We start from the raw sequence: 22,020 nt of genomic DNA, 5'->3' as shown, positions 1-22,020 counted from the left end.
TCTAAAATTCAGCTCTCAGAAAGCAAACTCTGGATAGAATTAGAACCTTTAAAGATGAATTGAAAGGCATACAAATAGAGAAGAAATTCTTTATGTTAAAAGAAGATGGGCAATATTAAGGTTATCTCAGAGTATATCATTAGGTATGGTCTCAATTTTCAAATAGTTTATCCTAGAGCTAAACTCAAGTTATGAAAGAATTCGTGAGCCTAAAAGTATATCTTTAAAAAGTTACAAGTTCCAGAAAACAGAAGCTTAAAAATGGAATGGGTCTTTCATCCACTTCTCCTTGGCATTTTGGTGTAACCCAGGACTGTGCTGTGCTGGGATAGGGGTGGGTGAATTACAGCCCCTTCCTGGCTGCTCCCAGGGCCTCTTGGACTTGCCTCTTCCTCACAGAAGAGAGCTGTGTACCTTTACATCCTGAAGTTCAGTTTTGACAGAATTAAATACCTCAAGACCTTCGGAATAATAAATCTTTATGGTCAACCTCAAGAAGTCTTTAATTCCTAAAGGACAAGCTGAGTTGAGCCACTTCTAGCCAGGGGCAATGGGAGACTTAATTCTGCAAGTGTAGCAATCTAGATGATCTGAGAGCTCTGAGTGTAAGGGTAATTGCTCAATTTTCTGTCCATGTCAACAGGGAAAATAGGTAAAAGTGGCTGAACACAGCCAAGCAATGAGGCTGGATGCGATGTGAGATGCTAGGCTGTCAGTGGAATTAGAAAAATGCTATCTGTAGAGGGCTATCGCTCCGTCGCCCCTCTGACTTCCCCTCTCCCCGTTCATCTCTGTCTCTGGGCTCTGACTCTCTTTTGGGCCCTTTCTCATTTCTTGCTTAATCCGTCCACCACATCCTTCATCCCTTCTCCAAACAGCGGAGCCTGAATGGCTTTAATGTGGAGAAAGAGACAGTGGAAAAAATTATTTAAGTAAACTGGAAACCGGATGTCTCAGTGCCTTTCTCTTTCTGAGCATAATGTTGACATTCCTTCCTTAAGCTTAATGGTACAGTGTGTGAGACTTCCTAGGTGGTACCCAAACCTAGAGTTCCTTCACCTCCCAGTTGGTTTAAGGTAATATAACTCCCCCTGCTTTTTGCAAAATCATTTTGCTTTTTCTCTAAGTTCAGAGTTACTAGAACTAGGTGCTAAAGTCTTTCCAAACCCACAGTAACTCACTCACCAAGGTCACATGGTAAATATTTAACAACAGACTTGCCAGGGGGGAAAAAAAAAGCTTATTAGTAGTGTTTGCTGATTTCCATGGTGTAAATACTCCACCATGGCCAATTTCAAGCTACCAAGTGACATCGCTCGACACAGAGTTGGGAAAGAGAAGGGCAGAAGCACACCATATCATACAGTATTTCCACTATACAGATACTTTGGACGTAAACAGATACCGTAGACATAAATAGCTTTATCTTCAAGAGCATAGATAGAGGGAAATAGGGTAAAATTTAATAAGTGGTGGGTTTTGAATATTACCTTTATTTTTATTACAATTTACTTAACTTTAAGGATATATAATTTAACTTGTAATGATGCCTGTGTTTAACAACCTGCTTGCAAAATTCCTGAAAATTTAATGCTTAGCTCTTGTGAGCCAGTACATCAGCCCCAGCACACTACCACTAGTAAGTGGTGAAGGTTCATTCGGGCATTCTGGCTTCTAATGACATTTGCTCTCCTACCTTCCATCTCGTTTGCTGTTACCTGTTAGGTTCACTTATCAGCTTTTGTGATATCTAACAGAATCTTAGCAAGTTTGACTGTTTCTCTTTCTTGTTATGTTTTTTCCCCAACAAATCCATTGAAACTGCTTTTAGATAATTTCTCGTGTCTGTGCTGAATCTTTTGGAGAAAAGAACATGTTTAGGCCTTATATAGGTTGTGTTGTGAGTATTGGGGAGTTTTTGAGATTTGGTAAAGCCCAAGACCCCACCAGACTCTACCTGGACATGAAATTCTGTTTATAGCTCTCAGCAGCAACCTTTTTGAAACACAGCAGAGAAAACAGACCCCACAAGGACATGAGCAGAGCTTGAAAGACTGCACGGGAACAAAAGAGGCCTTAGCCAGGGGTGCCAAATGATGGTAAAGACCGAGGTGAGAGGGAAACGGACTTTGGCCCAGTGGTTAGGGCGTCCGTCTACCATATGGGAGGCCCGCGGTTCAAACCCCGGGCCTCCTTGACCCGTGTGGAGCTGGCCATGCGCAGTGCTGATGCGCGCAAGGAGTGCCGTGCCACGCAAGGGTGTCCCCCGCGTGGGGGAGCCCCACGCGCAAGGAGTGCGCCCGTGAGGAGAGCCGCCCAGCGCGAAAAGAAAGAGCAGCCTGCCGAGGAATGGCGCCGCCCACACTTCCCGTGCTGCTGACGACAACAGAAGCGGACAAAGCAACAAGACGCAGCAAATAGACACCAAGAACAGACAACCAGGGGAGGGGGGGGAATTAAATAAATAAAATAAATCTTTAAAAAAAAAAAAAAAAAAGACCGAGGTGAGGTCGTAATGGGGCCAGGAGGTGGCGTCTGTGCAGGTTAATTGCATTATAGTAAATTAATTTTTATTACAGTGGTTCTAAACAAAAGACCTGGCTTATTTGATTTTGCAGGCCGTAACTGTGGCTATGGAAGATTCAGAAAGATTGCCATAGGGAAATCTGACAGAAAGAAAGCATTTTTTTAATCTCTTAACATCTCAATGGACACCCCAGGATAAGGATGTCTTAGAGATAGAATAGACCTCGTTTTGGTGGTAAGTTAACTTAGGAAGAGAGGTGACAAGTAATTACTTAAGATCAGCAAATTAGGGACAGACCTGGCATCCAGGTTTCCTGATTCTTAATTGATGAACCCTCTACTACAACTCTATGGACCAGGCATTGGAATTAAGTTCTTCCTTTATAACCAGTTAGCGCAGTATTCCTGGCAACAAAAGAAAAGTGAAATCTAGTAGACGTCGACTCATGAGTCCACAGGGGCTGCCTTCTCTACTTCCCAATGTGGGTTTGGCCATAGCTGGTCCCCAGAGTGAGTAAGACAACAGAGAAGTTAATAGGATTTCCCAGCAGTTTCTTTAATGCAGCAGCACAAGTTGTTTTTGTTTGGCTTTGTCTGTCATAGCAGGTATGCCCCTACTGCAAAAAAAGAGTAAGTTTCTAGGAGGTGATGGGATAGAGAGACTAGCTTGACCGTACTCTTCTGGCCCCAAAGAAAGGCAGAATATCAGGGGAGGATTTGAGAACCGAGTTGGGCTTGGAGCAGATTTTAGTTGTTCTGCTTTGCCAGCTCGGGCATATTCTACCTTAACCAGTCTGGCTGCAATGCATTGGCCAGGGTCTCGATCAGAACTCCCACTCTGTTGGCAGAGCTGGCGACCGAGCACTTTATGCCTCTAGTGTGAAAGCACCAGGTCACACCAGACTTCTCAAACTTAGCGTCACAAACATCTGTGCCCCAAGTACAGTTGACACTGACCCCTCTAGAGTTCCATTTTATTTATTCATGTGAGCAGTTTGCTTGCATGTCCTCATCTGAAGAGACAAAATGGGGAGAATAACAATAAAAGTCTTGTGCCATGCATGCATTCATGTTTTAAGCTAAGCAGGTTATATTAACCTTCCTTCAAAATACAGAGAGGAGGCACCACCAGCATTCTGTCATGCCATTGTCTGTTTGGAGGACTGAGTAATAGCAAATTGTCCAGCATTAAACATGAACAAACATAAAATAGATGAATTTCCTGGAAATCATTGTAGAGATCAGAGTATTTATTCTGTACTTCCTTGGATTCTGTGTCAACTGAATACAGAAAGCAGGATCAGGATAATGCAGAGCTAAACCCATTAATTTTTTTATATTAATATGTTTTTATTAGGGAAGTTATAAGCTTATAAAAGAATCATGCATAATTTGCAGAATTTCCGTATATCACCCCTCTACCAACCTCTTTCATCATTGTGGTACATTTGTATTGTTAACAGATTATGAAAGAATATCATCAGACTATTAACCACTAACTGTGGTCCATAGCTTACACTTGGTCTGTTTTTCCATACACCCCTATTATTAACACCATGCATTAGTATTGTGCATTTGTTATAGTTCATGAGAGAACCCTCTTCTATTTGTACTGTAAACCATAGTCCATCTTCCACCACATGGTTCATTTTGTTATACAATCCTATGCCTTGTATAATCCATCCAAAATGTACACTCAGTGGCTCTCACTTTTATCACAGAATTATGCAGTCATCACCTCAGTAAATTTTTTAGCATTTTCCTTAGTCCAAAAGAAAAAAATCCCATACTTCTCTATTATTGGTCCTTAGCACTGATATTGTGCCTTCTTTGGCATTGATGCAAGAATATTACAATATTGCTGTTAACTATAGTCCATAAGTTATAGTAATTGTATTTTTCCCATGCATCACTATAGTCTCACGGACTTGTAATAGTGATGTACATTTGTTCTAGTTCATAGAAGAACATTCTTGTATTTGTACTATTAACTCCAGTCTTCATCTATCTACAGGTTCACTATGTTATTCAGTCCCTAGATTATTCTCTAGCTTTCTTTTAATTGGCATTTATATCCCTAAACTTCCCTTTTCAGCCATAATCCCTTTTATAAACTAGTTGTGTTAGGTATACTCACTATAATGTGTTATCAACTCTATCCATTTCCTCACTTTTACAGTCAAGCTAATTAAAACTCTTCATACATTAAGCCTTAGTATCCCTTCTCAGACTTCCTCCTATTTCCTAGTAACCTGTACTCTAGGTTTTAACGCCATTTGTTTTTTGTATTCAGTTCATGCTAGTGAGGCCATACAATATTTGCCCTTTTATGTCTGGCTTATTTCATTCAGCATAATGTCCTCAAGGTTTATCCATGCTATATGTGTCCCAATTTCATTTCTTCTTACAGCAGCATAGTATTCCATCATATGTATCTACCACATTTTGTTTTTCCCTTTATCAGTTGATGGGCATTTGAGTTTTTTCTGTCTTTTGACAATTGCGAATACCATTATGAACACTGGTGTGCAAATGTCTGTTTGCATCACTGTTTTCAGTTTTCTGGCTATATTCCTAGTAGAGGGATTGCCAGTTCATGCAGCAGTTCTATATTTAGCTTCTTGAGGACCTGCCAAATTGTCTTCCACAGAGGCTGCTCTATTCTACATTCTCACCAACAATGAAGGAGTATTCCTATTTCATCACATCCTCTTCAACACTTGTTTTCTGTTTTTTAAATAATGGCCATTCTATGAGTTGTGAGATGATAGCTCATTGTAGTTTTGATTTGCATTTCCCTAATGGCTAGTGATATTGAACATTTTTTCATGTGCTTTTTCGCCATTTGTATTTCCTCTTTGGGGAAATGCCTACCCAAATCTTTTGACCTTTTTTAAATTGGGTTGCTTGATCTTTTATTGTTGAGTTGTATGGTTTCTTTATATAGAATGGAAATAAAACCCTTAACGGGTATGTGATTTCCAAATATATTCTCCCATAGAGTGGGCTGCCTTTTCACCTTCTTGACAAAGTCTTTTGAAGCACAAAAGTGTTTTAAGTTTGAAGAGGTCCCGTTTATCCATTTTTTCTTTCATTGCTTTTGTTTTCAGAATAAGGTTTAAGAAACCACCACCTACCACCAGGTCTTGAAGATGTTTCCCTACATTTTCTTCTAGGAGTTTCATGGTTCTAGCTTTTATATTTAGGTCTTTGATCCATTTTGAGTTAATTTTTGTACAAGGTGTGAGATAGGGGTCCTCTTTCTTTTGGGTATGTTTATCTAGTTCTCCCAGCACCATTTGTTGAATAGACTGTTCTATTCCAGCTGGGTGGACTTGACAGCCTTGTCAAAAATCATTTGACCATAGATGTGAGGGTCTGTTTCTGAACCATCAATTTGGTCCCACTGATCTAAATGTATATCTTTATGCCAGTACCATGCTGTTTTTACCACTGTACCTGGGTAATATGATTTAAAGTCTGGAAGTGAGCATCTGCCAACTTCTTTCTTCCTTTTTAAAATGTTTCTGGTTGTTTGGGGCCTCTTACCCTTCCAAATAAATTTGATAATTGGGTTTTGCATTTATTTTTAAAAGGCTATGGGAATTTTTATAGGGATTGCATTGAATCTGTATATCAATTTGGTTAGAAATGACATCTTAACAATATTTAGTCTTCCAATCCATGGACACAGTATGTCCTTCCATTTATTTAGGTCTCCTTTGATTTATTTTAGCAATACATTGTAGTTTTCTGAATGTAAGTGTTTCATGTCCTTAGTTAGTTTGTTCCTAAATATGTGATTCTTTTAGTTGCTATTGTAAGTGGAATTTTTTTCTGACTTCCTCCTCAGATTTCTCATTACTAGTGTATAGAAACACTACTGATTGTTGCATATTAATCTTGTATCCTGCTACTCTACTGAACTCGTTTATCAGTTCCATTCGCTTTGTTGTAGATTTTTCAAGACTTTCTAGGTATAGTATTGTATCATCTGCAAATGGTGGAAATTTTGTGTCTTCCTTTCCAATTTGGACGCCTTTTATTTCTTTTTCTTGCCTAATTGCTCTTGCTAGAACATCTGGCACTATATTGAACAACAGTGGTGACAGTGAGCATCCTTGATCTCAAGGGGAAAGCTTTTTCAGTCTTTCACCATTAGTCCAATGTTAGCTGTGGGTTTTTCATATATGCCCTTTATGTTGAGAAATGAACCCATTTATTTTTGTGAGAATAGCCTAGATGTGATGCAAGTACTCCTCCAGCCTCCAAGGAGGGTCACTTCGCCACATAATTGTGAAGAGAGTAGATGAATGAGGAACAAGAGGAACTGGGAGATCTTAGACTACTTAGATTTTTACTTGACTAGAAAGAAAAAGAGGCTCAATGTCTGTAAGATATTGATTTCAAATAAAAGGGAATATATAAAGAAGAGGCATGGTGTGCCCTACAATGAAATAGAAAGACAATGCAATTGTAAAGTTGCTCCAAAACATCTTTATTTTTTTTCTTCTTTATTTTCTTCTAAATATTACATTCAAAAAATATGAGGTCCCCATATACCCCCCCATCCCCCTCACCCCACTCCTCCCACATCAACATCTTCTTCCATCATCATGGCACATTCACTGCACCTGGTGAATACATTTTGGAGCACTGCAGTACCACATGGACAGTGGTCTACATTGTAGTCCACACTCTCCCCCAGTCCACCCAGTGGGCCATGGCAGGACACACAATGTCCAGCATCTATCCCTGCAGCACCACCCAGGACAACTTCAAATCCTGAAAATGCCCCCACATCATATCTCTTCTTCCCTCTCCCTACCATCAGCAGCTACCATGGCCACTTTCTCCACATCAATGCTATAATTTCTTCCATTACTAATCACAATATTTCCACAGCAGAACACCAGTAAGTCCACTCTAATCCATACTCTATTCCTCCATTCTATGGACCCTGGGATGGTTATGTCCAGTCCCCCCTCTACATCAAGAAGGGGCTTAGATTCCAAATGGATGATGGATGCAATTCTCCTGCTTGCAGCTATAGGCACTCTTTGCTCCCTAGTGTGGTGGTTGACCTTCTTCACCTCCCTGTTAGCTGGCCAGGGTAAGTCCAATAAACCAGGGGGTAGGAGTTGCAAGTCTGCTGAGGCTCAGGCCTGGCTGTCACATGGACGGTCCAGAGATTCAGGTCTCCTGAGTATACACCAACCCCAACGCCAACCACAGGTCCAGTAAAAGTAACAGGAGAGGCATGTGTAGAAAGATCATATCTGAGTCCAATTCCGTCACACTCAGGAACACAAACTCCAACGTAGAGCCAACTGACATGGCACTGAACTCCAGAGCCATCTGCCATGACCATAGTATCTGTGGGTCTCTGTAGCCCCCAGGAGAACCGTACCTGGGTTTCTGTCTACTTTGGCTGTTTCTGGCCCTTGCTGACGTGTGCATAAGCATTACCCCTCTGATGAACTCCCGACTCTTTTTTGGAGACTCATAGCCATATAAACTCATTTGTCCTTTCCATTTCCCACTTTTATCCAAAGTCAAAAAACAGTTTTTAACACCTGATATTATATGTAGGCTGAGATATTCTGCTGGTCTAAATTGACCATTTTATTCAAGGTCTTTTTCTAGTTACATCATCAGCTGGTGCTTGGTAATAATCCCTCGGTGCCAGGGAGGCTCATCCCTGGGAGTCATGTCCCACACTGGGGGGAAGGTAATGCATTTACGTGCTAAGTTTGGCTTAGAGAGTAGCCACATTTGAGCAACATGGAGGCAGTCAGGAGGTAACTCTTAGGCACCCTGCAGCTCTAGGCCTAGTTCATATTTCAGGCCCACAGGTTCATAATCATAGCCATCAATATCAAGGGCTCATTGTTGGGCCATCTGTTTTTATTGTTCTTTGTCATTGCACTTGGGGGATTGTTGCTGTTCCATTGGGAAATGTGATAGAGCCCCCCTGGCTAGTAACTCAGCACTCCCTCAATTGTCATTTTAAACTGAAACCACTATGAAAATATCCAAACATTTTTATGTACCCTGTATACATGCCCTGGAGAACGCCCTCCCAACCATGTGCCCCCTATCAATAACGCCCCACACCAGTGTTCCTCCCCTGCCATAGTTGAACCTCTCTGTAGTCCAAAACTTCTTTGAAAATGGAGCCTAATATATTGCCAGGTTCCATTAATAGTAAAATGGAATATAGTGATGGGTTTAAAGGTTATATAGAATACATACTAATTTAGAAAAATTAAATAAAGGAAAAATAAATTGGGGTATTGAAAAATGAAAAAATGTAAAAGCTTTGTTTTTGACATTTTGCCTTTCATCACTGCTATAGGTATTGCTCTGTATGTACAGTGGCAAGGCAGTTTCTTCCATTTTTTCCTCAGTGTCTACATCCTTTCTTTTTCTTTTTTTTCCTAATGATTAAGTTTGTCTTCATATAAGTTTTAGATCACAGTAATTCACATATACAATATACAGTACTCCCACATATCCAGCATCAAACACTTTGTCCCTTCCCAAACAATGATCTTTTTACATGTCCATATTATATTTGCTGCAGCCGATGTACAGATATTGAAACAATAGCTTTCAAACATGGTTCCATTTGGGTTTACACTATGGTTTATATTTTAGACTACACAATTTTCTAGACTTTTAGTTATCTTATGTTTGACATTATGGTTTATTTTTTAGCCTATAGACTTTTATACATTTTTGGTGTCAAATCGTCTTTATAACCTAAAACATAGCAAGCTGCGGCCTGGGATTGCTGGTGCCCATTCTCCTCATACGTAGCTGTGATTCGTTTCCTATTTTGAGTGCAGAGAACCAGATATCACTTAGAGGAGATGGGAAGGGACAAGCATGTTTATGCTTAGGACATCACTTAGTCCTCAGTTAGAGAAGTCTTTTGCTTCCATCACATCACACATAGAGAGTCATTTTTAAGGAAGGCACCTGACCTTTGAGGCAGCAAAACTATATTTAGCAGAAATCTGGAGGTAAGGCAACACGGGACCCTCTTTGCCTTAACAAGAGGTGAACTTGATAATGGCCAAACGGGTCCTCCTTTCTAGCTCTAAGTTCTACTAGCTTTCTAAAAATCCACAGATGTTCACTGTGTGTGTACGTGTACGTGTATGTGTGTGTGTAATATACTCATCTATATATACACATGCAGGAGGACACATGTTGGAATTGTGATTGCTGAGTCCATAAGTGTGGTTGACGGACTAGGTTTACCTAAAAGGCCCTTTAAGAGAAAACTCTTGAAAGATGATTACAGAATTGAGATACCATCATTTAAAAGTGCCGGAGGCAAACTCCTTTGAAAATTGCAGCAGCGGAGGGACAGAGAAAGAACCACGCAGCCCTTGATTGTTGCGCTGTTCCCTCAGGACCCGTTCTCCCCCTCCCCCCCATTTCTCATCTGATAAGAGAGAGAGCAGCAGTAAGACTCCTCATCTATCTTATGAAAATCCGATTCAGAATGGCTGTGATCTAACCAGCTGGCTGTCACCAGCAGTGGCCTTGTGCAGAGGGAACTGCTCAGAAGCGTTCCGTGTGTGGGAGTGTCACGGGTTGCACCGATCAAAGTAGCATTTTTTTAATAAATATATATAAGGAAAAATACAAAACCTGAGGATTTAGAATGAAAGCAATGTAGTTTGTCTTGTTTTTTTTTTAGTGTAACACGCAGAGGATGAAATAGAATCAGATATGCCTGGTTCCTAACATCCTTCTACTGGCGGCTCCGAGAAGACGCTCTCGCTGTCATATTAATACCATATCACTCAGCTCCGGCCTTATTGAAGAGAGTGGCGAGTGCCTCAGTTTCCATTCCATCCACCCACTTGATTCCTTATCACTTTTACGAGTGCTTTACCCCTCCTTGTCCTTAACACATCTCCCCAGGTAAAAGTGGAACCATCACGCAGCTCTGAGGAAACCAGTGGAGTGGTGGAGAGCATTCCTCTTCATTGTCCTTTGTTTCCTTCAACTGTCATAACCAGTGGTCCGATGTTCCCTAGAGGTCACCCTAGAGGTTGACACTGCGGTCCTCCCAGAATCGGGTCACACAAGGCTCCTGGAGTTAAATGAGCAAAATGCTTGTCTCTTGTCGGGCCATGCTTGTCTCTCACAGGCACTATTTCTGAATTGCTTGAAAGGTTCAATCCTGGTTGATTCTCTTTGCATTGCCAATACTGATTCTTGTACAGCTTTCAGTGGACTTGGGTGAGGTGATTAGGGAAATTTCATCCTGGGCTGTTGCATTCATGGTTCCATCAGAATTTGCTAGCCTCCATCTTTGGGTAACGTAAGGATGTCAGGCTTGCCTGCACTGTGATATACCATGAGCTGAGTCACCAGTTTCAGCAAACCCCTGTCTCTGCTGATGATCCAGTCAGAATCCAGCTGTGCTGCAATCAGGCTTGTCTCAGCTCAGAAGCTTCCTCTCCAACCCATTGTCAACCTAGAGAGTTGTCACAGCTTGAAGGGCTGTGAGGAACAAGGAACTGTTTTGATCTGCTCCCTCATAAGGTCTGTGATCTTTTTTCCCCCAACAGCATTAGGAGAGGATTTAGTTTGGCAGTCGTGCAGAGGCGTTTTAACACATGGGACACAGGCTGCTCCACCCCAGACTGGCACTTCAGGATGGGGCATCCTCTTGCTGCCGCTCCGTCGCACGTGTCCTCAGGGACCTGCTCGTGCATGGCTCCTGACCTGACACTCTCCCCGCCAGACCTTCAGGACCACCCATTTTGCTTCTGGTCAGTCCTGAGCCTCAGCTTTTGCAGAATGGCTCTCTAGCACCATCACAGCTTCCAGAGTCTCTTTCCCCTGTGCTGTTGCCCATCTCTTCGCCTGCATAGAGCCTGATCCCAGCTTTAACCACAAGGAATAAGTCAGGCAAAGGGGCCCGCCAGGGACCTGGAGATGTGTTTTTGCCCCTGGTCCCCTGATTCAGGGAATGCAGGAGATGATGGTGCTAGGCCCAGGCTCGCTTGTGAGCTCCTCTGAGACTGCCTCTTTCCCTTGTTCCTTCGGGTGTTTGAAGCCTGTTGCCTACTGCTTTCCCTTTTCTTTCTTCTTTTTAAAAAGTCTCCATTTTTTTTTCACTTAGAAAAAATTATTTATACGATTGAGATCCACTAATTAAAGCCATTTTCTGGTATTTGGTTACTGGAGCATTTGATGTCTCTCTGACAAGACCATGAAATGCACAGAGTGTCCACAGGGACAGAATTTGCTGAACACGGCTCTTTGTAAATGAGGGGACATAGTGTCGCAGCAGCTCATGAATATGAAACGCCCATGATGCCACCTCAGTGGACTTGGGAACACAGATGAATCCTGTCATGTGCTAAATGAGACCAATTTCTTTCACTTAACTTCATCTTCAATCAGACCTTCCTCCATTTGCCTGTTTAAAATTCCCCATACGTGATGCAGAAGGTAACAGCATTCAGTAAAACAAAGTTTTGCAGCTGCAGAGAAAAAATATAATGATCTCCGGTTTAAAGTTCCAGCTCCTAAATACATGGACATTACTTCCTTTCGCTTGTGTGCCCTGCTAATATCTGTTGACTTTGGGCCTAGAATTAGGCAGGCTTTTGTCTGGACTGCTCTTAAGGGGGTGTCCTTAAGCAACAGCTCCAGGTCCACTCTCATGTGGATTGGTTATTTTTATGCTTTTTTTTTTTTTTAGGCGGTACCAGAAATTGAACCCACAACCTTGAACATGGAAAGCTAGACCCTCAACCACTGAGATACATCTGCTCCCTAATGAGAGTTGGTTTTTTGTTGTTTTTTGTTTTTAGGAGATACTGGAGTTCGAACCCAGGACCTTGTATGTGGGAAGCAGGCATTCAGCCACTTGAGCTGCATCCACTCCCCTGGATTGGTTATTAAACTTGGCTAGTGAATGGTGGAAGTGAGCCCTTAGCAGAGCTTATGAATGCTCATCAGTGGCCGGGGCACTTTTGGGAAGCAACTATATATAACCAAGCAGGGTATTTGCCATTGGGAGCTCAGGTAGTGAATGAAGTGAGAGAGAGGATGTTGTCAGCAAGCATCCCAAGGAAGCTGGTAGGTAGGCCAGTTATTTGTGACATTTACTAAGGGATCAAGATGAGAAAGTACTGGGGTATAGAAGAGACCTTGTATAGCTCAACAGAAACCCTTCTGGCTACCAGGAAATTTCCAACCCAGAAAATTAGCAGTAAGGGACATGGAGAGGCTGTGTCATGACAGGTGACTCTGCCTGAAACATCTTTGCCCCAGTGGAACCCAGGGGCCAGACAGGCATGCCTCTTTTGTTCTCTCCTTCCTGCAGGACTTAGATTTACTCTCCAAGCAAAGAGCCTGAGAGATGCTCAGGGTGTACTCACTGCAAGCTTGCGCACAAGTCTAGTCTAAGAAATCACTTTCTGTTCGAGTTGTACCAAAACAAACACAGAACAGCTGGATTTGAATGGACTTATCACAAAAGGCATCACAGAGATTTGGAGCCAGCTTCATTGGAAGAGGCAAGTTGGTAGGCAGAGATGCTTTTTACTGTCTGCCTATGGGAGCTGCAAAGGGTCCCTTCTGGGACTTTCCTGGACAGTTAGCATATTTGTGTGCAGATGTGATATTTATCTATCATGAATGTTTTTCAGGGCAAATGGCAGCTTCTCACATCTTTGAAACCAGATGTAATTGGTCCTTTTGATGTTCCCATATGTTTTTATGATTTATTTATATTATCTATTTAAGCACCACTCGTTTATTTCTGTGGTTTCATCTGGTAGCTGGTCTGTTGGGTAGCGCTATTGGTGGCACAGACTAATGTTCTAGTAACATAGTGAATTTCCCATTTGGTCATCATTCTCTTTGAAATGGGTTCTTAGTACTATTGCTATGCATTAATGATTCTTTTTGGGGGGCTTCCAGAATGTGGAGTGATAATAGCAGGTTACACTAGAGATCCCAGAAGAAACAAATGCAGAGAGGTTAGTGAAGAACCGTGTGGCCCAGCCTCAGAGTGGAAGCCAGATGGTACAAAGTACACCAAATTCAAATCTCTATGTAACTTCGTGTCCACGCCCCATGTTTGCACATGTAACAGGAAGGCTCAAATTAGGAGCAAGCTTTGCTGCTCCCAAGGGAGGCAAAACCTTTGCTGTGATGTTATCACATCTCAGTAGAATTATTACTATTGCTTGTTCATATGAAGTGGATTCTCCTTAGGCAACTTTGGGACTCAGTAAGCACTTATAGTACAAATGGAAAAAATAGAAGAATTACATGACTTTTCCATATGTGTAACTTGCAATTTGTACAGCATCTATTGATTCATTTTATTCAGTTGCCCTTTATTTTGCTGGTCCTTGGGAATGCAGAAGTATTTGAGATGTGACTTTTGCCCTCAGCTAGTTTACCGTCTGGGAAGCAGACTTAGGACAAATTTCACTTACTAGATCTACTGCAGTATAGGGAGGTCTAGCTACCCTGAGAATGAAAAATTATGGAAGGACAAAGTAGGAAGCTCTTAATTCTGCCTCTTGGATTCAGGGATGGAGTCACAAAGGAAGGGACATGCACTTTCATTATTCTGCTGATTTATTATTATTGTTATTATTTTTATGTCTCCCTTCCCCTCCCCATCCTGCTGTTTTTGCTGTTTGTGTCCATTCTCTATGTGATCTTCTGTCTTTTTGTCTTCTCTTCTCATTTTTTCTCCTCTAGGATTCATCAGGATTTGATCCTAGGGACCTCTGATATGGAGAGAGGTTCCCTGTCAGCTGTGTCACCTCAGTTCCTGGTTTCTGCTGCACTTCACCCTGACTCTCCCCTTCGTCTCACTTTTGTTACATCATGATCTTGCTGTGTGACTCATTTACGTGGGCAGTGGCTCCCTGCACAGGCTCTCGGCTCAACACACAGGCATTCGGCTCGCCACACGGGCACTCACGCGGGCACTCAGCTCTCTGCACAGGCACTGGCTCACTGCACAGGCATGCCTTCTCTTCTTTTTCACCAGGAGGCCCCAGGGATGGAAGCCCAGTCCCATGTGGTAGGTGGAAGCCCTATCGCTTGAGCCACATTCACTTGCCTGTTATTATTTTTTAATGTATAAGGCCTCCCTCAGCAACTTTCAGCACAAGTTTCTTAAAGACAAGGGTCAAGCTTAGGCCATCTTAGCTGTCCCCAGATATGCCTAGGAAGAGGTCTTGTATATGGCAGTGCGTGTTTCCTGGATACTTGAGACAGGCCTTTTATCACCTGGCACTCTCCCTCCTGCCTTTCCGCCTTCTACCTCTCCCCGTGCCACACCCCTGGGCCCTGCATTCCAGCCACGCCTGCCTTTCTTCCTTATCTGGAGCATCACAAGTTGTTTGTCCCTCCATAATATATTTGTACCGGCTATCCCCTGCCTGACTTAGTCCTGCTTATCTTCCAGCTTTCAGCTGCACTGACCCTAATTCAAAGAGACCTGCTCTAAAATTCCTCAGTCCCCGCCCCCCCAAAAAAACCTCTCTGGACTGGTTTAAATATTATGAAGTGTTCTTTCAGTAGCATACTAGATGGTCATGTCAAAAAATAGGGTATTCCCGTTTATTGATATGGAAAGAGAAAAGCAGGTTGCAGAACCATGTATATACAGTGTGATCCCATTTGCAAATAACTTTAAAAGGGCATATGTTCTGTGATATGCATAGATTCTTCTCAGTAAATATACATAAGAAACTGTTAACAGTGATTGATTACCTTTGGGGGATGACTGGAACTCATATAAGGAGGGGAAGGAAATTTAATTTTCATTTTAAACTTTTCTATAGGATTGAAGTTTATTGCCACATAAAATAGTTCATTTATCTTTAAAAAAATAAACCAGTTAGCTCTCCCTGTTATTTTCTGTCATAAATCCAGTTCACTTTCTTTGTGGTGTTTTTTTTTATTTTTAAGCAGTATATTTATTTGTGTTTACTATCCCCCACAAGACCAGTGCTCCATGAAGACAAATATGTCTGTTTTGTTTCCCATTGTTACCCACACTATCTAGCACGTTACCTTTCCATAGTCAGTGCTCAGTCAGTATTCTTTGAATGAATGAATGAATGAATGAATGAATGAGCAAATGAACTAATGCATTTTCCCCAAAACAACAAGTGGGGCAGAGAAGCAGGTGGGACAGCTTGTGAGCTAGCTAATTAACATAAGAGGCAGAAGCAAATGCAAGAGAGCAAGGCAGAATATTTTAGTTCAAGGAGTCTAAGCCTGGAAAAAGCAGCAGGTGATCTGTGCAAGGATGGCTGCCATCAGAAATGAGAGGAAGAGGAAGGTACTGACTTCCATTGTGCAGGTGGCCCGATAGCTGTCTTGCCTTACCTTTCCCTTTTCTGAGGCCACTGAAGGTGCCTAGCTACTTGCTCCTTTGTAGGACTAGTTTCATATGAGATGGTGGGAAACAGAGGCTCTGGGGCTCTCGGATGTCGATAGACTTTTTTCATTTTGCTCCCATTGGCCTGGTAGGGAAGTAGAGAGGCGGGGAGAGGACTTAGGCCAAGTTTCTTTATGGCTATTGGAATTGAGAGCAATCCCCAGGGATAGAGGACCGTTAAGTCTCTAGCAAAATAAAGGATGTCCGGACTGAAGGGGGTGTCTTTGAAGGTCTTTTGCATTTGAAAAAACAGCTCTGGTCGATTGTGGAAGCGCTGGCTGGCATGTTGCTATCAGACTGGAGCTTGATGCCTGGCTCTACCCATCATTAACTGTTTCACCTCATACAAACTGCAGAATCACACTGAGCCTCCATGTTCTCTTCTGAAAAAATGGCAATAACTGGGTAAGATTCAATGAGAAAATGAAGATAGAGCCACGTATTTTCTCTACATGCTCAATATTGTAATATCTTTTGGGTGCATATGCATAGTGGTTGAATATTTATTATATCTTGAGTACAGTGGTTAGTATTTTTTTTTTTTTTAAGATTTATTTCTCTCCCCTTCCCCTCCACCGCCCCCCCCCCCCACCCTGGTTGTCTGTTCTCTGTGTCTATTTGCTGCATCTTCTTCTTTGTCCGCTTCTGTTGTCGTCAGCAGCACAGGAATCTGTGGGTTTTTTTTTGTTGCGTCATCTTGTTGTGTCAGCTCTCCGTGTGGGTGGCGCCATTCCTGGGCAGGCTGCACTTTCTTTCGCACTGGGCGGCTCTCCTTACAGGGCACACTCCTTGCGCATGGGGCTCCCCTATGCGGGGGACACCCCTGCGTGGCATGGGATTCCTTGCACGCATCAGCACTGCACATGGGCCAGCTCCACACAGGTCAAGGAGGCCCTGGGTTTGAACCATGGACCTCCCATGTGGTAGACAGATGCCCTAACCACTGGGCCAAGTCCACTTCCAGTGGTTAGTATTTAGTAAAGATTATTTCCTTTAATACTTAGGGCAACTGTAAGAGTTGGTTATAATTGTGATCCCCATTTTATAGGTGAAGAAGCTGAGACATAGAAAGGATGAAGTCACATAACTATGCTCTTAACCACTGGCCAGGAGTCCTCCCCACCCAGCTTTACTTCTTCATCGTTGTTATTAATGTTCTTTGCAGCATGAAGAAAATGAGAATAAAGTTACCATTATTGTTAGAGTTTTAGAAATTAGAGATAGCTGTTCAACAGTCATAGAGCTGAGTACTATATCCTTCTTATTGCCCCTGTGCTTTTAAGTGTGAAATTTTACAATCAGATGGGGTTACCAGTCGAGATTTGCAGTTCTCTGCTTAAAATCAGGCCTGGGTCATTCCATGTAGATAATTTTGTGAAGAGGCAGATTTCTCAAGTCGATTTTCCCATTTCTAGGTTTGTTTGTGCTGTATGTGTATGTGAGAGGGAAGGAAGGAGAGAGAAAGAGAAAATTCCCAAGAACATATTACGTATACATAAACAGCGTGATTGTAAATCAGAAACTAACATTGTGAAGTTCTTTGAAGTTTACCCAAAACCTGCTTCACGGCCACCTGTGCCACTGGGGGCCAGGAATTGGATGGCCAGACTCTGCTGCGATGGCTCAAGCTGTCACTGCACCGGAATGTTCCAGCTTGCCTCGGCCTGGCTGTCATCGCTGGCTCTGTCCCACTCAGGCGGTTCATCGGGTTTTGCTGGGCACCAGGCTTCCAATTAGAGAGAAATCCCACTGTGTGGCCAGCCCCACCAGTGCCACTCTGAGCAGCCCCTTTGCCAAGGCCCGAACTGACCTCTGATCTGTCACAGATGGGCCAGTACCATACTGTTTTGTGCACATTTGGAGGAGGAGGTGGGGATGAAGAGGGAAGCCCATGGGGAGTCAGAGTGGACATTGGGCAGAAGTGCAATTCCTCAGAGCTCGGAGAACCTGGGCTGAGTTGACAGGACCCAAATGCTAAAGTTACGGAAGGAAAGGGGACTTTGGGAAGACCCGTCCCAAGCCCTAAACTCAGCATGGGGCATTTTCTTCCAAACTTCTGAATATTCATCTCAGGCTGGACTCAGCACCCGAGGAGCAGCTAACTGGCTCTCTCCAAAACTGTCACACTGCTGATGGGGCATGGCACAGCCAGCTTCCTCCCTGCCGCTGTGCAGGGCCTGTGCAGTCTCACCGGTCTGGGAGCCAGCTCGCCCTGGGCTCAGGGAGCCGAAATGTCAGCAGCCGTAACTGTGGATTGTATTCATCACTCAGAACAAGAGCAAAAAAGAAAGCTAAATTTCTGTTAGCGGAAGAAGAACCTTAGAAATTCCTTTTCTGATTCTCTAGCAGGATAGAGAGATAAAAACCTTTGAAAAGCATCTTTCTAATTATAGAACTTGTGGAATGTGATTCATTATTTTGAAGGTGGTGTATGTCTCTGCTTTATTTCCCCTATCAGCAATTTCATTTTATCCTTTTTTTTTTTTTACCCTTCTTATCAGTCTCTTTCTGCCTCTTTCTCTCTGTCTTATTTTCTGCCTCTCTCTCTCTCCCTGTTATTCCAGGTACATCTGTGACTCCACGGTCTCAAGTAATAATAAAGTTACCAGGCTTGGAACTGACATTTATATCCTCTGGCTTAGCTTGACTAGAGCAATCTCAGAGTCTAAATAATGAATAGCCTGAAAGTGGCAAGGGTCTTCCCAGCTGTTCTTGGAATGATTCTTACTCCCCTTTTAAACTTGCATTTGAATAAAACCCCTGGAAGCAAAAATGAAGGGTTTCTTCACTATTTTTTCCTTTCTGGAATTTTCCTTCTTTTGACGCTTCCCAGACGAGTAATACACAATTGGGGTATCCCAGGACTGCCTTCTCCCACCTGACCTTTTTTCCTCTCCCATTGCTCTGACTGGTTAAAACAAATGCCTCCACCTCTGTCCCAACAGTTAGTGATACTGATTTGGAGAAGGAAATGTTTTTTTAGGGTGTCGGGAGGTCCCTTTGAAAAGAGGGACAGGATTTGATACCTTAAGCAAGTTGCTGTAATTAAGTGAAGATCTCTCAGGTGCTCTATTTGTGTCCCTTTGTTAAACTGATGAAAGAAATGACTTCATTTCTTCATATGTTTGTAATTATAACTGGAGAGTTCGAAGAAGGAAAGTCTCCATGAACCAGCAGAAGTGTGATCTTCAGTCTAGAATTGGCATCATTTATTATAGGAAGGCCTACTATGTTGGGGAGCAGGCTATACTATTAGGTGTAAAATGTCCTTCAGATGCAGGCAAAGGGCCATGACCAGGACTGTGAAGAGGCCCTCTTGCGCTAACGCACGTGCGGACCTTGGTCATGAAGAGACGGCTTTTGTAGTGACATCCGCTTCGTGACAATACACATTCTCAGTTTCTCTGTCTCTTGACCAGGCCAGGCTCCTTCGTTGGTTCCTTTTGGTTCTTCCTCTTCTCAAATGCAGACACTTCCCCATGTGCCATCTAAGATGCTCCCCATTTCTATACATCTCTCCTTGGAGATCCACTCCAGCGGTTCTAATCCTGGCACATGTGTCAGCGTCACTGAAGAAATCTTGGGGAAAAGCAGAGGTGCTGTGGTAGATTGACTCATTCCCCCAGAAAGGACGGGTTCCTGTGGGTGTGAACCCATTGTAAATAGTATCTTTGGATATGTTAAGGTGAATCAGCGTGTGGTCTTATTTGAGAACAGGCTCTTGGAAGGCCCTATTGGGTATTGCCAACTGAATCAGGGTGGGCCTTAATCCACATTACTGGAGGCCTTGTAAGGAGAAGCCGGAAGTCATAGACTAAAGAGAGGAGAGGACATCACCACGTGACAGGAGGCCATGATACAAGCCAAGGAGCCTCTAAGGGTTGCCAGCTGCCAGCACCAGAACACTGCAGACTCCAGGAAAAAGCAAGCCTTGCCAATATCTTTGATTTGGACTTCTTCTAACCTCAGGACTGTGAGCCAATAAATCCCTATTGTTAAGCCAAAACCCAGTTCCTGGGTATTTGTCAAAGCAGCCTGGCAAACCAAGATCGATGCCTGACCCCCACCCAGGAGGTTCTAATTCTGGAGAAAGGCCTGAAATTCAAAAAATACTGAAGCCCCACCTTTGATTCTGATGCATACCCCAGTTTGGTACCACAGCCCTGGACTGGGAGCCCGTGACTGTCTGAATGCCCATCCTACCCCTGGCTTATGGCCCCACAGCTGGCATGTTGAAGGTGAATAAGCAGTAAGTAGAGAAGCAGGCTGGATTCCTATTTGTGCCACTGATAGTTTTGCCTCCATCTCTCATTGCAGATATTCCTGTTATTCCAGATCTGGAAGAAGTACAGGAAGAAGACTTTGTTTTGCAGGTGGCAGCCCCTCCCAGGTAAGTTACATGAAGTGTGAAGTCAGCGGGGAGGTGGGGAACATGTGAATTAATAGGCACTAAATAATAACACCTACAGTAGACTTTTGCTGCCTCCCAGTGTAGATCCAGACGGTTCCAGTGATGGGCTTGGCCCCTGGTGCTCCCATTTGGTTAGACATTTTGTTCCTCCCCAGCTCCATTCAAGGCTCTAAGGACCATGGCCCAGCAGCACCTCTGGAACTAGTCCTGCCTGTGGTTCTTTCTCTCATTCTTTCATCCCTGCAGCATCCAAGTAAACCGAGTGATGACCTACCGTGACCTTGACAATGACCTCATGAAGTATGCAGCCTTTCAAACCCTGGTGAGTAGAATGGCTTCTGCCGAGACACGCAGGCTCCAGGCAACATCCACAGAGAGTGGTCTCCATTCCTCAAAAGCTAGAAAGCATCTCCTCTGTAGCTTTCTGAAGCTGCCCGGCAGCAACACCCTAGCGGGAGGCACTATCCTCGGGTACCGCACACCATCCCTGGACTTAACGTTTCCCAGTGTTTCCCTCTGGCCCTCTGGCCATGTGACCATCACGCTTTGCCCTCCTGGTGTTGACCTTTCCCCCAAACCACCCAGCATGCGAGATGTGCTGGCATTCCCTCATTACTCAGTGGCCTTATGGGCCACTCATGTTGTTCTTCTTTTATGAAGGCATTTGTAACAAACACACCTTGACCCTTGTCACCTTGAAAGAGATAGGTGGCCTGGCTCGTTTTGCATTCACAGGATGGAGAGATCGACCTGAAGCTCCTCACCAAAGTCCTCGCTCCAGAGCATGAAGTTCAAGAGGTACAGTAGCAGCAGCAGTTCCTTGCTCTCCCGACCTGGTCATTCCTGAAGGCGGCCAGCTCCATGGGCCGGCCTGTGGCTCCTTGAAGCCCAGATGGGTGTGGAAAGTTGGCTACGCTTGAGGGCAGAGGCTTTTCTTTGTCTCACCCAGCAATAACCCTCTTGGCAGGATGATGTCAGCTGGGACTGGGACCACCTGTACACTGAGGTGTCCTCAGAACTCCTCACAGAGTGGGACCTGCTGCAGACGGAGAAGGAGGACGCCGTGGGGCAGCCCAGGCACGCCTGAACCCTTGGAACACAACAGATCCTTCTCCCTACACAGATTAACCTCTGGTTTGGACTTTTAAAAAATGCAGTAAGCCTAAAACTAAAGAAGCTTGCAAGCAGCTTAGGATTTTTATATGGAATATTTTCTAATAAAAATATTTATTCTCAGTAGACCGCATTGGATCATTCTGTTGCAATAAATTGCTTTACTCTCCAGTGGCCATCTCTTGCATGACTTTCCAGCACCTTCTCGGAAAGATTCATCGAGAAGGTAAAGGCAGGTGACTTTTAAGCAATCTCATGGGAACTCTCTACGTTGTTGAAAAGCTTGAGGGAAAGTTAGGTTCAGGAGGAAAAGGAATGAGTGCTCCCGCGGGGGAGCTGTCCATTTCCCAGGCAGCCCCCGCAGTTCCCTGGAGCACTGGATGGAAGCCCGTGGATGTGGGTCCTTTCTCACTGTGGACACTCAGCACTATCGAGTTAACTTAGTGAAGTTGCACCGTCTCCATCACATCCTTCCAGGCACTCGCAGCTGAGCAAGGAGCCAGAAGTGGGTGTCACA

The 22,020-nt window shown here is 43.6% G+C and overlaps 1 protein-coding gene across 3 annotated transcripts in view; it reads left to right on the top strand.

Annotated features, from left to right (window-relative positions):
• IFT43 (intraflagellar transport 43) overlaps positions 1-21,629 on the top strand; it is a 130,451-nt gene extending 108,822 nt beyond the window's left edge. For 2 of the 3 annotated variants that reach the window (XM_071213788.1, XM_058293057.2), the window contains exons 6-7: positions 20,297-20,369; positions 20,637-21,181. In XM_071213788.1, coding sequence (XP_071069889.1) covers positions 20,297-20,369; positions 20,637-21,048 — 485 coding nt within the window. In that variant the 3' untranslated portion in view covers positions 21,049-21,181. Of the gene's footprint in view, positions 1-20,296; positions 20,370-20,636; positions 21,189-21,357 lie in introns of those variants that run through there. The other variant, XM_058293059.2, reaches the window with a different exon arrangement.
• The last annotated feature ends 391 nt before the right edge of the window (positions 21,630-22,020 follow it).

Source organism: Dasypus novemcinctus, chromosome 3, assembly GCF_030445035.2.
Source record: "Dasypus novemcinctus isolate mDasNov1 chromosome 3, mDasNov1.1.hap2, whole genome shotgun sequence".
NCBI lineage: Eukaryota > Metazoa > Chordata > Mammalia > Cingulata > Dasypodidae > Dasypus > Dasypus novemcinctus.
This window is presented reverse-complemented; position numbering and strand designations above follow the sequence as displayed.